The sequence below is a fragment of the Diospyros lotus genome, chromosome 3 (assembly GCF_014633365.1).
Source record: "Diospyros lotus cultivar Yz01 chromosome 3, ASM1463336v1, whole genome shotgun sequence".
Taxonomy (NCBI): Eukaryota; Viridiplantae; Streptophyta; class Magnoliopsida; order Ericales; family Ebenaceae; genus Diospyros; species Diospyros lotus.
Window position 1 is genome coordinate 29,392,418 of NC_068340.1, and position 15,137 is coordinate 29,407,554.

Here is a 15,137-nt window from a genome sequence, read left to right on the forward strand (position 1 = left end):
ATCGAGGTATGCCTCACTACCGGTGAGAAAACCTCATTAAAATCGACCCCAACAACTTGGGTGAATCCCCTTTTACCTAAGGGTCTATCAACCAAAACCCAAGTCTTATTCTTATTTAGAGATTCCATTTCTAATTTCATGGCATCTAACCATAACATGGAATCCTTTGATTCATAGCCTCTTCATATGAAAGAGGTTCATCTCCAGCTGTCTCTTCTGCACTTAACAGTGCATAGGAGACTAAATCAGAATGCCCATACCTTATAGGAGGTCTAACCTCCCTCCTTTGCCTATCCCTTGCCACATTGTACCTTCCTACACTAGGGGAACTATCTGAACCTAAAGGTTCAGAACTTGAGGGATCATCACTGCCACTTTGCTGAAAACCATCTAAGGTAGGGGAATCAGGATCAGCAACTTGCTGGTCCATAGACATAGGAAAATCAGCACTGTCAGTGTGCTGATTTGCTGCCAAATCCATGGGATTATCCATGGCAGCATCCTGGCCTTGCTGTTCCATCTCAACAGCCTCGCTTTTTCCTTTCCTATCCTTTTGAAAATCTACCTTATCATCCTTTAAGAAAGAATCCTCACTGAAAGTCACATCCCTACTTACCAAAGTCCTTGGCAATCCTTCTTCCAGGGTCCATAACTTATATCCCTTAACCCCAGTTGGATAACCTATAAATAGACATCTTTTGGCTCTAGGCTCCAATTTGCCTTGCTTAACATGTGTATAAGCAATGCAACCATATACCCTTAGATGCTCTAAGCTTGGCTTATGGACATTTCATACTTCATAGGGTGTTTTAAACCCTATTGCAGTGACCTATTAATTACATAGGCAGCTATTGTAATAGCTTCTCCCCAAAATGATTTGCATAACTTAGCATGGATTAACATGCATCTCACCCTTTCTAAAAGGGTCCTATTCATTCTCTCAGCTAGGCCATTTTGTTTAGGGTTTCCCAGGACTGTTAAATGCCTAAGGATGCCATTTTCTTTACACATTTGGGCAAATTCTTTGTTACAAAACTCAATTCCATTATCTGTCCTAATGATCTTGATTTTCATACCTTTTTGATTATCTATTAAGGTTTTCCAGGTTTTAAATGTTTCAAAAGTTCCATCTTTTGATTTTATTACATACACCCAAACCATCCTAGAGAAGTCATCTATGATTAACAAAAAATACCTTGCCCCACCATGTGTTAAAGATTGACTAGGGCCCCAGAAATCTGAATGAAGATATTCTAGAGGGGCTTTAGATATGTGGTTTGCTTTCTTAGGGAATTTTACCTTAGAAGACTTACCAAAAATACATGTCTCGCATTGGTCCAAATCTATTAAATTTCCAACCCCTAGGATACCTTCTTTGGACAGTTCTTTAAGGCCTTGCTCACTTATGTGAGCCATCCTATAGTGCCACAACTTTGTTTGATCATAGGTTTTATTTTCACCTATAGCTGCATCACCACTTAAAGTGGTTGCTTGCAGCACATATATCCCATTGTGAAGGGCAGCTTTCATGCATATAAGGGCTCCCTTTGATACCCTTGAAACTCCACCATGCCCTTTATAGGAATGACCACTCTTATCCAATTCTCCTAGGGATATTAAGTTCCTTTTTAAATCTGGAACATACCTAACAGATTTTAAATCTTTACCAAACCATCATGCATCCTTAATTTTATGCCTCCTATCCCTTTTATAATACACTCATGGTTGTCCCCTAACATCACCTTTCCACCACCTATATCTTTATAGTTTTAAAACCATTCTCTATGGGATGTCATGTGAAAAGGACAACCTGAGTCTAAAACCCACAAGTCCTTATCTTCTAAGCAAGATGCAACCAATGCATCTACACTATCATAGTCATACTCACATAGGGAGGATGAAGTTTCAGAATTTGATTTTTCTTTAAATTCTTTCTTTCTCTTAGGGCAGAATTTCTTAATATGACCTTCTTCATGGCAGTGATAACATTTAATCTGTTTCTTACCATTCTTAGACTTGGACCTAGACTTCCCCCTAGATTTAAACTCTCTTTTCAGTCCTACTTCTAGCAGTTTGGGACATCCCTGGCTGACCCTTTTCCTTCTAATTTCTGTTGTAACTCCTTAGAGTTCAATGCCCCGAAAACATCTTCTAGGGATAATTTTTTCCTGCCATGTTTGAATATATTAACAAAGGTTTCATATGTTCTTGGCAAAGAATGCAATAATACAAGGGCTTTATCTTCCTTATCATAGTTAATATCTATGTTTTCTAAGTGAAGACATAGTTTATTGTCATGAACCTAGGGTTCATAACAGGATGAAATTGGCATTCGGAGGGATCCGAGAGGCTTAGGATTAAGAACAGAATATTTAGAGGGGAATTTGGACAAAAATGGAGGAGAAATTAGAGAGAATTGAGGGAGAGCAGTAGAGAGAAATGAGAGGGAGATTTGAGAGAATTCTTAGAGAGAATGAGAGTTTCATTAATCAATTCAAGCATAAAAACTCTCCACTTACAATTGGCCTTTTTTATAGGCATAGCTAGTTGCTTAACTAATTTCTAACATCCTACCAGCACCCATGTGCTTCTAACAACTTGTAAAATATCCTTAACTAACTATTATACCCTATTACAATAATGCCCATTTATTACTCCTAGGGTCATGACAATTTCCCCACCTTGAAAGGTTTCTTGTCCCCAAGAAACTTATTACAACCAAGCCACTGTTTCTTCGTCCGATGCCCATCTTCATCCATTGGTTTCTTCTTTGCTTTTCCTTCTTCTTATCTTGTTTTTTCCTTTTCTTTTGCTTTCTCTTTTCTTTCTCCTCAGCAGCAACAACATTACGTCTTGCTGCCACACCAATGGAAACATGAATAAGCAAAACAACAAGGGTCATGGTCCCTCCAACAAAGAATCCCTTCCCTTTCTTCCTTTTATCTTGTTTTACTTTATCCTTCTACGTCCTCCATTGCTCTAGATCAGAAACATACTGATCCATAGTAGGAAATTTAGCAACTCCTTCCATTCCTATTCTTTCAAGAGAAATAGATTTCAGATCTCCACAATCTAAGGTTGTTGTGGTCGTTTCCATTCCAAGATTTTTGGCTCCCGGATTGCTAGCGAACATCGCAGCTTCATCCTCAACAGTTACCTCTTCCAACGGTGTCATATTGAGGGTTTTAGCAATTGGATTCTCAGTACTAGTGGACCTGCTTGAGGTGCTACCAACCGTTAGATTGCCATCCCCCAATTCTACAATCCCTTCTTCCATGTACGCCTCCACAACTAAGACCAAAGGAGCAGTATGTTTAGACCCTTCCATATCTTCAGTAGGGGCTTCCTCAAGTGGAAATACTTTTACTTGCTGGTAGCTGAAGTACACTAAGGATTTACTTTCAGCAAGGCTATCCTCCTTCAACTGCTCCACTTTAAGGAATTCCTCCATATTAAAACTTTCTCGATAGTCATCGAAATATTTCACCAGGAAGTTGTAATGATACTTCTTAATTAGTATCATTGCAAACTCCTGCAACTTCTCGCGGAACATACAGCCAAATTCCTCGCACTCCTCATGTATTACACTTCTTGTTTCCTTGTCAACTTGGTTGATCTCCTTCTCAAAATCCTTTCCCCATGTTTGATGCTTCTGGTCAACTGAAAATGCAGCCTTCTTTGGCTGCCATAGAGGCTCTATTCCAAATGAAAATGAAGCATTCTGCCTCATATATGTATTGCTGCCCCTAGCTTCACGAATAGGATACCCCACTGAAAATGCAGCCTTCTTTGGCTGCCATTGAGGCTCCATTCCAACTGAAAACAAAGAATTCTTCTGTTGCAATTGAGACTCCAATGGTCTCACATATGCACTGTTACCCATGGCCGAATTTTCACCAACAACATACTTTGACGGCCAAGAAATGGGAGTTCTATACATGCTTTTGGTTTCCCTGTTATAGCAGTTCCTATACTCGCCTCAATTGCAACTCAAGAGTTGGGGCACCCGCTTTTCTTTGCCTTTCCACTTTGACCCAAGTTAGTCAACCTCAATTGCAACTCAAGAGTTGGGGCACCCGCTTTTCTTTGCCTTTCCACTTTGACCCAAGTTAGTCAAAAATTTACAGCCAAAATCTACCTCTTGTTTCCTCTACTCACAGCCTCAAGCACCACCAATCAACGAGCTGGATAAGCTGGAAGAATCCACTTCTCACCTTCATTGCATGTCGAAATTGAAATGGTTTAGCGATCTTCCCAAACCGCGACTGTAGCAGCTTGGACACAACAATGAATCAACTGATGCTTCGCATTTGCAGTCGAACCGGAAGCCCAGGGTACTTCCTATGAGTTCGATCAATTCTATTGCAGCCTTCAATGCTGAAGCGTCACAACAACACTCCTTGTTGAAGTATCTCTAGTAGGGAAGCTTGTTTTTGAGTGCTTTGCTTTTGCTTCGAGAATGGAGGAAGAAGGGTGAAGCAACCGAAGAAGGGCCACTCGATTAACTCAAGCAGAAGGAGTTAGCGACCTCGGATTTGCTCTCGCTTGGTATATCCAAAATTTGATAGCAACTACGATGGATTCAATAAGTTGCCCAGATTCGCTCCTCACCATCTGGGTTGGAATCGTCAACCTATCAAGCGGCAACACTAGCAACGCACCAGTCTGAAGCTTCCTTATCTGCCCGCATCGCCAACTTCAACGGATCTCCCGTACCAGTCGATTGCTCCAGTCGCGACCCTCCTGGCTGTCTGCGTCACCACCTTTGACGAACTCCCACACTAATCGCAAATGCTCCTCAATTCGCGTCGCCTCTGGTGTTGTCCGCGTAGCCAACTTTAGCGGATCTCTCGTAATTCTCCACTGGAATCGTCTGGGTTGCTCGCCCTCCTTGAGCGATTGTGATGCAACCAGTGAAATTCTCCAAAATTGAGAATCGATGGCTACAGTTTCTTCAAAATTCTCTTGCAAACAACTCCGAGGATGGGAAGGCCTTGCTCGCCTGAGAATTCCGATCAACTAGAACTCCCTTAGGAGTCGTTATCACGCCTGTCTCCAATACTCGCCTACTCTAGCTACCCAATTGCGCCTCCAAAATTAGAGCCCAACTGTTAACAAATTGTCGGAATCGCAATCACAATCTGATCCATCTGGCCAAGTCACCTTCCAATTCGGAATCGCTTGGCCTACTCGTTTGCAATTTCTAACCAATGCTCACTAAATTCACAACTGAAGTTACTATCGACTTAGCCTTCAAGACTCGAGTGAGAATTACTTTCTCGCTCGTATCTGCCGGAATCGCTGAATTTTGCAACTTGCCTTCAATGACCGACTAGCTTCGCTTTGAATCTGGCTTGCTTACTTCAAATCTGATCGGAGGCTATTGATTTTCCGAAACCACAGCCAGGAACGACTGCTCTGATACCAATTTTTCATGAACCTAGGGTTCATAACGGGTTAAAATTGGCATTTGGAGGGATCTGAGAGGCTTAGGATTAAGAATATAATATTTAGAGGGGAATTTGAACATAAATGGAGGAGAAATTAAAGAGAATTGAAGGAGTGCAATAGAGAGAAATGAGAGGGAGATTTGAGAGAATTCTTAGAGAGAAAATGAGAGTTTCATTAATCAATTCAAGCATAAAAGCTCTCCACTTACAATTGGCTTTTTTTATAGGCATAACTAGATGCTTAACTAATTTCTAACATCCTAACAGCATCCATGTACTTCTAACAACTTGTAAAATATCCTTAACTAACTATTATACTCTATTACAATAATGCCTTTTTATTGCTCCTAGGGTCATGACATTTATTAAATTCATCTATGTGATTTTGTAGTTTCTGCCCTTCTTGCATTTTAAATGTAAAAAGCTTTGCCTTTAAATATAGTCTATTTGACAAGGTTTTTGCCATGTAAAGACTCTCTAATTTAGACCATAAAGCTTAAGTCGTTTCTATCCTTGAAACTTCCCTAAGAACTTTATCTCCTAAACTTAGAATTAGAGTATTATAGGCCCTTTTGTTGATTTCTTTCCCGCGCTCACTGTGGTCTTTTTTCTGTTCTTCAGTGGCGTTCTCGAGCAATTTCTTTTCTGCCTCTAAGGCTTCTTCTAATCCCAAGTTTCCCAACAACGCCCTCATCTTAATTTTTCATAGACTGAAATCATTAGATCCATCAAATTTCTCTATGTCATATCTAGGGGAAGAGGGTGTGGAAGCCATAACAGAGATTACAACTAAAGATTTCTAGGGTTCTTGGCAGCCCTTGAAAGAGTTCTTGGCTCTGATACCAATCTGTTAGGATTAGGAGCTCTTTAGATACTCAATCAATACTTTATTTGCCAATTCTCTCAACACTCCTCACTCGGAAATCAATTAACAACAGAAATATAAACTGTAAATACAAGAACATAATTTAAATGAGATAGAAACAACCGAACCACAACAAGAGACAAGGATTTATCCTGGTTCGAACTGATCGAAATCAGTCCTATATCTAGCCACGGTCCAAGAGCAATCCACTAGAATTCCAATCCAGAATCAGTACACAAGAAACCCATAGAAACCCTCTCCTCTCTTCCTATCACACAGCACATTGCCTTCAACTCGAGATTACAAAGAACTTCCTAAACTTCAAGTCTTTCCTCTCATAGCAATTCTCGTATTCAGGAAGAGTAGAAATCGAATGATCAGAATGATCATTTTAGTTTGCCTATCTATCTTATTTATAGAGGGTTGGGTGGAAATTACAAGGGGTAAATTAAAACAACACAATGTCTATTCTACCCTTTTATAATCGACTTAATTAGAACCTATCCAAGTAACTTGTTTCCGGTTATATCATCAATCTGGCTTCTTTTGATTCTTTCTGATCTTCTAGAATATTCTTTATGCAAATGTTAAATTCGGAACACAGTTTGTGCCCAATTACTCACTCAAATACTCACCAAATCAATCTCAATGCATACACAAAATAGAAAGTAAATAAAAGACAGACTTGAAATAAGAAAAGAAGATCAATCCACAATTGCAGCACACTGATTTTTACCCTAGTTCATGCCACGGAAATGACACTACAACAACTCCAACGAGAGAACAATCCACTAAGAAATGAATAAAAATCAGTATAATGGAATCCCTCTGCCTCTCATACAACCCGAGTACAATACTCTCAAAGAATCCAAGAACTATCCTTCTCACAACTCTCTCTCTTTTCACTGTACTCGTATAAGAGATAGAATGAGTGATTGATGATCGAACAACTAATCCCCTGCCCTCATATTTATAGACTATGGGGCAGATTATCCTAAGGACATAACTGACTCTACAAAGTCTATTCTACCCCTAGTAAATACAGATATTTACAGAAATATCCTGCACACTACTGCCACTTGATCACCATTATGAACTCCTCTGATTTCTTCTAAGCTCCCAGCATACTAAACTTAACAACAAAACTTCAACAATCATAGACGAAATTTGCCAGAATTACTCCGCTCTTCCACTTTCGAACAAAGACTCACCAGAATTCCGCCAGGCTTTGTTAAGTTTTGCTTGCCTCACTCCTCCTAAATTGATTGCCTCGGCTGTAGCTTCTTCGAAATTCTCCTACGAACAGCTTTGAGGATGGGATGGCCTTGCTCGTTTGAGAATTCCGATCAACTGGAACTAGGAGTCGTCGTGATCATGCCTGTCTCCAATACTCGCCTACTCTAGCTGCCCAATTGCGCCTCCACAATACGAGTCCAATCATTAAGAACTCGTCAGAATCACAATCGGATTTGTTTGGCCAAGTCGCCTTCCAATTTGGAATCGTCTGGCCTGCTCATTTGCAATTTCTAACCAACGCTCTTGAATGGATTGACTCCAATCACACCACCAGAAATAGATTGACTCTGTTATTCAATCAATTCGTTGTTGTTTCCTGAATTGCCTTATGCAACCTGTTGAAACTTTGAGCACTATCGGTATACAATATCTCACTCAAGTCACTTATCAACTCAACCACTAAATGTATACAAATTAGAAAGTAAACGAAAGACAGAATTGAAATAGAAAAAGAAAGATCAAACCACAATTCTTGCACGCCGATTTTACCCTGGTTCATGCCAACAACTCCACCGAGAGAATAATCCACTAACAACGAAAGAAATTAGTACAATGGAATCACTCGCCCTCTCATACAACCCGAGTACAATTCTCTCAAAAGACTCCAAGAACTATTCTTTTCACAACTCTCTCTCTTTATCACTGCACCCGTATAAGAGAATAGAATGATTTTAGATTGATGATGACAACTGATCCCCTGCCCTCATATTTATAGACTGTGGGGCGGACCAACCTAGGGATATAACCGACTCTTACAAAGTCTATATTACCCCTAGTATATTATGTTAATTACAGAAATATCTTGCACACTAACTGCCACTCGATCATCAACCTTGGCTCCTCTGATTTTTTCTAATCTTCCAACACACTTAACTTAGGCAAAACATCAACACGACCCATTCCATTTCGCAACCAATTGTCAATCAGCTAACGCTCCAGATTTGCTTCACTATGGATCAACAAGCACGGTTGATCTATCTCAAATTGTTGTTAACTCACTTCACCTGTGTCGCTGGAAACCCCGTTGTACGACACTTCTGAATTTTTACAACCGAGATTCAAGATTCAGACTCGAATTTGCTGGAATCACCAAAATTTGTTGGGATCTACTTCACGCCTCTCTGCTAACATTCGTTGAACTTAGCTACCTCTCCATGATCACATGCAGCAACTTAGACCTAGTTGCTAGGGAACAATAGCCAAGATTGCAATTCGATGGTCGAGGATTACTGGCTCTGCTTTGCCTTCACTTGCCACTCCTTTTAGTTTTCGTAGTCGTCTCCAAATTTTGAGAATCAATCCTCCTTGCGTCGGAATCAAATTCTAAGAGTTAGCTACGTTGAACGGCAGGTCGAACAACAGCCATTGTTTTCTGTCGAAAATTAATCAACAAGAAAACCTCTGAGGAATGATGCTTTGATACCAAATTGTCGTACGAAGAACGGGGAGAATCAAAAGAACAGGAAGTGATGGAGAGTAAGATCGGGAGAGAGAGAGAGAGAATTTGGAGGAGTGAAATCAGAAATATTCAAATGTAGTGATTTATGCCCATAAATTATGCTAGGTCAGTCTTATATAATGATCCAGATAGTAGTGATTTGGCGCCAATAGGGCTGCCAAATATTCAAACCAATTATAATTGAAGGCTGTTGCCTTCTAGGTACAACTACGACTACTTCTAATTACAGCTAGTTCAATCCAAACTAATAGCAAATACAAACAAGGGAATACATCTATTATCTATTATTTCTATACCCCTAGGTCCTGACAACAAGGAATCAGTAGTTTCTCCTATCTGGGTACAAACAAGTAAGACTAAACCATCAAAAAACTACAGCAAGGTAAAACTTTGGGAGAAGCACACCTTCTAGACTTCACTATTTCTCTCTCCACATGATGCTAAGGAATGGTTGCCCAAATAAAACATTGGGAGATGAACTGATTTTCTCAATCCTTTCTAAGAAAGTAAAAAATTCCTTTGTTGCTAGGGTCTCTCCACCACAGGAAGAGCAACTAATAGAGCTCTTTCTTGGCATGGGTGCCATACCCATTAAAGAATCCTGACAAAATATAACAAGTCAGTTTTCTAGTGTTGAAAATTACATATACAATGCACAGAGAGACTTCACATTCCTAAACAAAAAAAAAAAAAATGAGAAACACTTTGTTACCCCCTCTTCTCTATTAAGAGGAAGCAAAAAACAATTTGAAAATTGCTCATGTATGGACTATGGATGCACTAACTATTTAATCAAAACCAAACTCCTCACTGATCTGCAACATTCGAGAGAATAAATTTTGATAAATCCTCTCAAACCCTCATAATAGCTCTCCAAAACTAACTCCATAAGGAGTAGAAATCACATCATTAGACAGATCCCCCGACTCAAGGCTGTATTCACTATTTGATCACTTTCCTTTTCCACCCATTAGGTTTACTAGTAAATGTCTACAGCGACTAGTTGACAAGGCTTTGCTAAACTAGCTCGACATCCAAATTCATAAATTACCCTGGTTCCTTGGAAGGCAAAAATGTTCCCACATGACTAAGTGGTACTTAAATTAAACTCTTCACATATATCACTTCAGAAAGGAAGTATCTTGAAATTTTCTCCCATGTTTTAAACAACAAAAGGTTTACGTGGGGAAGGCTAGAAAGAACATCTTTTATGAGGGTAACCTTAGGTTACCTTTTGGCAAATATTGCCTTTTCTACAAGGCTGGCCTGTCCTCAAATCTCTCTATTACCACACTCCAAAGAAGGTTGACTTTATCAGAGGATCTCAAAGTTGACTTTAATGTAGAGGGAAGAGCCACCTTACACCCATGGTCAACTGGTGGACCTTATCAATGACCTTCTAGGCTTCTAGCAAGATTAACATGTAATCTTGACACTGCTTTGAAATGCCAGATAACACTTCTTAAAATTCTTCCGTTTCTGTCTGCCACGGCCTACAAATTGAAAGAGTATCATTTGTCAAAATAGGAAAAGGAAGAAAAGTTGTTGCTAGGAACTCACATTAAAACCAGCTCTACCCAACACCATTTCACCTATTCCTCTTTTTACAACAACATATCAAGCCTTTATCCCACTATGTGGGGTCAGCTACATGAATTCTAGAATTCCATATATTTATGTCTTTTGTCATATCTTCATTTAGGCCCATACATTTCATATCAAATTTTAATTTCTTTTCTAAAATCTTCTTGGATCTGCCTCTATCTCTTTTTTGACTAATTATTCTATTACATCAACTCTCCTCACATGAGCGTCTCTTGGTCTCCTTCTGACATAACTAAACCATCTTAGTCTAGTCTCTCTCATCTTCTCCTCAATTGACACTACTCCTACCTTATTACGAATAACCTCATTTTTAATTTTATCTTTTCTTGTATGGCCGCACATCCATCTTAGCATTCTCATCTCCGCTACGCTCGTCTTTTACTCATACTGGTATTTGACTACCCAACATTCTGAGTCATACAACAAGACTGGTCTTATAGCTGTCTTATAGAATTTTTCTTTTAGTTTTAGTGGGATTTTACCATCACATAACCATAGTTCTGAAAGGCGCGAGGCGCAAAGGGTCCTGGAGCCTGAGGCGCGAGGCGCGCCTTTGCGAAGCGAGGCGCACCTTTTAGAAAAAAAACTAAAAATCTTGTAAAATCATAAAAAACTATCAAATTATCAATAATAACACATGCATATCATTAATGTTTCATTATCTTCAAATTCTAAACTAACAACATTAAAGTTAATTCATTCATCATACAATTTCTAAACTAGAAACATCATCAAAGTTCAAACTTAAAGTCTCAAACTCAAACAAGTACCAACCATCATGCAAAGTTCTAAACAAACATATAAACACTACAAGTCCACAATCAATAAAGAAGTTTTAATCATCATCATCATCATACCCTTCACCAAATTGAAAATCATCATCTTACGGTGCCATATTTTGCTCATCCCTGATTCCCTGTTATTTTTCTTCTTTTGCATGTACTCTCCAATCTCTTGTTTTATTGATGGAGGACATTTTGGAATAGCTTTAGTATTCTCCACAATCAATAAACACTACAAGTCCACAATCAAGAAAATGCTTTCATTTTGAAAAATGCTATTTTTCTAGGTCTGGAAGATTAGCGCATTTTTTCTAAGTCTGAAAGATTAGGGCATTATAAGGAGACATATAAGAAAATGTTTTCATTTTGAAAAACTAACTCCCGGTATTTTGATAGTTAATATTCATTGTTGTTAAAATGATTTTTAATGAATTTTTCAAGAAATAGTAGGTATGTATTTTGGGGGTGGTAAAATCGCTAAATCCTGAATTTGTACTAAAATCAAAATTCTATTTTCTTATTGTTATGGATTTTGATTTTTTAGATATTTTTATTGAATCCAAATGGGGGGTACTTTCTTATTTACATTTATGTATTAAAGTAAATGGAAGGTAAAATATAAATAAAAGAAAATGTGGACATTTACTTTGTAAATAAGTAGTGATGTATACATGCTGAAACTGAGAAGAGGGGATGCTGGAGAGGAGAGAAAGAAATGATGCAGGCAGGATGCAGGCGCGGTTTTCATGAGGCGCGCCTCAGCGCCTCACCTTGCAAGGCGCGCGCCTTGCAGAAACCGCCTCGCCTCAGCCCAGGCGAGGCGCCAAACTGGCGCCTTAAGGCGCCTTGCGCCTAGGCGCGCCTTTAATAACTATGCACATAACATCTCGATGCATTTCTCCATTTTAGCCAACCTGCCTTAATTTTATGCGTGACATCCTCGTGAATTTCTCCATCTTTTTGAATCACTGATCCCAAATATCGAAAATGATCTTTTTTTTTGTAAGATTTGGTCTTTCAATTTTATTATAACATCCTCCACTCTTGCATTCTTACTAAATTTACATTCCATATACTATGTTTTTCTTCCACTTAATTTAAATTTTTTAGATTCTAAATTGTTTCTCCAAAACTCAAGCTTAGTGTTCACTCCCTCTTTTGTTTCATCCACCAACACTATGTCATCTGCAAATAGCATACACCATGGCACCTCTATCTGAATGTGTTTAGTTAGTTCGTCCATTACTAAAGAAAATAAGTATGGACTTAGTGCAGAACCTTGATGCAGTCCCATTATAATTTTAAACAGTTTAGTATCCCTTTCGCATGTTCTGGCCATTGTCTCTGCACCGTGATACATATCCTTAAGGGCTTGTATATAGGCTATTCGGACTCATTTCTTCTCTAAAACCCTCCATAATACTTCTCTAGGGACCCTATCATAGGCCTTTTCTAGATCTATAAACACCATATGCATGTCCTTCTGATGATGATGCCAATACTTTTCCATTAGGCGTCTCAGTAGGTATATAACTTCTATTGTTGACCTACCAGGCATGAAATTAAACTGATTTTCCAAGACATCGCATTAAATAATTTTGTTAGTCAGGAGATACCCTCTTCTCCCATGCATTTCAATGCTTCTATTGGTATATTCTCCGGTCCCACCGCCTTATGATTTTTCATCTTTTTTAATGCTTGCCTTATTTCATTTGGAGTTATGCGTCGATAAAATGTATAGCTCGCGTTCTCTTCGGAGTTACTAAGATGTCCCAACCTAACTCTTGTGTCCCCACCATCATTGAATAATTTTGTGAAATATTCATTCCATCTCTCTTTAATCGTTCCCTCATTCACTAATATATTTTGGTTTTCATCTTTATGCATTTCACTTGGTTTAGATCCTTTGTTTTTCTTTCTCTTGCTTTAGCTAATTTATATATATCTCTTTCTCCATCTTTTGTATCAAGTTGTTTATATAGATTTTCATATGCTTTTGACCTTGCTTTACTAACAACTTTTTTTGCTTCCTTTTTCGTTTCTGTTGAAGATAATCTTGGAAGAGATAAAGCCGAAATTATATCTTGGAGATTTGAAACAAAAGGCCAGATAAGAAGATAGAAGATAAAGCCTTTTTTATATCTGAAAAAATTAGGTTTTTATTATCTAAATAAATTGTTATTAATTTGTAATTTAAATGTCCTATTTTTTAACTTGGAGATAGGTTGTATTGCTGTATTTAACACAGCCGTGTATCACAGAACAAAGATAGTTGTTTTGTGCTTTGGATCTCTTCTCAATCAGAATTTTGATCCTCTAAATTCTTCATGGTATCAGTGCCTAGGTTTCTGTAAATTACCATACCTTCCGTAGCACATTAACTCTCCTCAATATGGCCGATTTCTCAACCACCAGTGCAACCTCCAATATCGCGCCTTCCGCAGCACGATCAGTTCTTCCATCCCCTTCGCCTATCTCAGTAGACCATCATACCCTTCAAATCACACAACATAAGCTTACCGGAACCAATTATCGGGAATGGTCTCAGTCGGTTATGTTGGTGATGAAAGGAAAAGGCAAGATGGGTTATCTCACAGGCGGAACAACACAACCAGATGCTGATACACCCGAGTATAGTACCTGGGATGCTGAAAACTCCATAGTGATGGCTTGGATCATCAATTCTATGGAGCCAAAGATAGGGAGAACCTACCTATTCTATAAGATAGCCAAGGAAGTGTGGGATGCCGTTCAAAGTTTGTATTCGGATATGGAAAATACAGCACAATGCTTTGAGGTAAGATCGGCCTTAAGAACCACCCGCCAAGGTAACAACTCGGTCACTGATTACTACAATATTCTATCTGAACTATGGCAAGAGATAGATCTATATTATGATATAAACTGGGAGTGTACAAAAGATGGAGTGAGGCATGCTAAGATGGTCGAGAAGGAGCGGGTGTTTGATTTCTTGCAGGGACTAAACTTTGACTTAGATGAAGTCAGAGGACGACTCCTAGGGATAAAACCTTTTCATTCCATCAAGGAGGCCTCTGCCGAAGTAAGGAGGGAAGAAAGCAGAAAAAGGGTGATGATGCACACAACAACAGAAGTTAACAATCAGGGTGGATCAGCACTTGCAGTCTCCAAACAAAGGATAACAGCACCTCGAGGAGATCATACAAGAGATAAATCTTGGTGCGATCATTGCAAGAAACCAAACCACACCAAAGAAAACTGCTGGAAGTTACATGGAAGGCCAGCTAATTGGAAGGGGAGAAACCAGAATCAGAAAAAACCACAACTAGCCTATGCAGCAGATACAGAAGAAGGTACAAGTATCACCCTAACGTCCAACCAGTTGGAAATTCTGCAACAAGTTTTAAACCAAACAAGGGTTACAAAACCCACTGATTCTGAGGAAGTATCAAACCCAACAGCCTCCCATGTAAAACAAGGTATAGTTTATGATTGTTATCTGTCTAAGCTGCTTAATAAGAATGATTGGATTATTGACACGGGAGCTTCCGACCATATGACCAGATCTCGTTGTGGTATGATGGATTACAAATGTTGTGAGAAGAATATTAGGGTAACTATGGCAGATGGTGCAATATCACATGTTGAAGGTGAAGGTTCGGTATATCTAGATGGTTTATGGCTGAAATCTGTTCTATATG

At 38.9% G+C, this 15,137-nt stretch overlaps 1 protein-coding gene across 4 annotated transcripts in view; it reads left to right on the forward strand.

The window, feature by feature from the left end:
• The window catches only part of LOC127796663 (retrovirus-related Pol polyprotein from transposon RE1), a 30,153-nt gene that overhangs the window by 3,116 nt on the left and 11,900 nt on the right, over nucleotides 1-15,137 (forward strand). Inside the window, exons 1-2 of one of the 4 annotated variants that reach the window (XR_008022045.1) lie at nucleotides 3,819-14,915; nucleotides 15,001-15,086. The exons of 2 other annotated variants lie outside the window; for them this stretch is intronic. Coding sequence is in view for 1 of the 2 variants with exons in the window: in XM_052328925.1 (XP_052184885.1) it covers nucleotides 13,850-15,086 (1,237 nt within the window). In the remaining variant the exon portion in view is untranslated. Of the gene's footprint in view, nucleotides 1-3,818; nucleotides 15,087-15,137 lie in introns of those variants that run through there. One more of the 4 variants, XM_052328925.1, reaches the window with a different exon arrangement.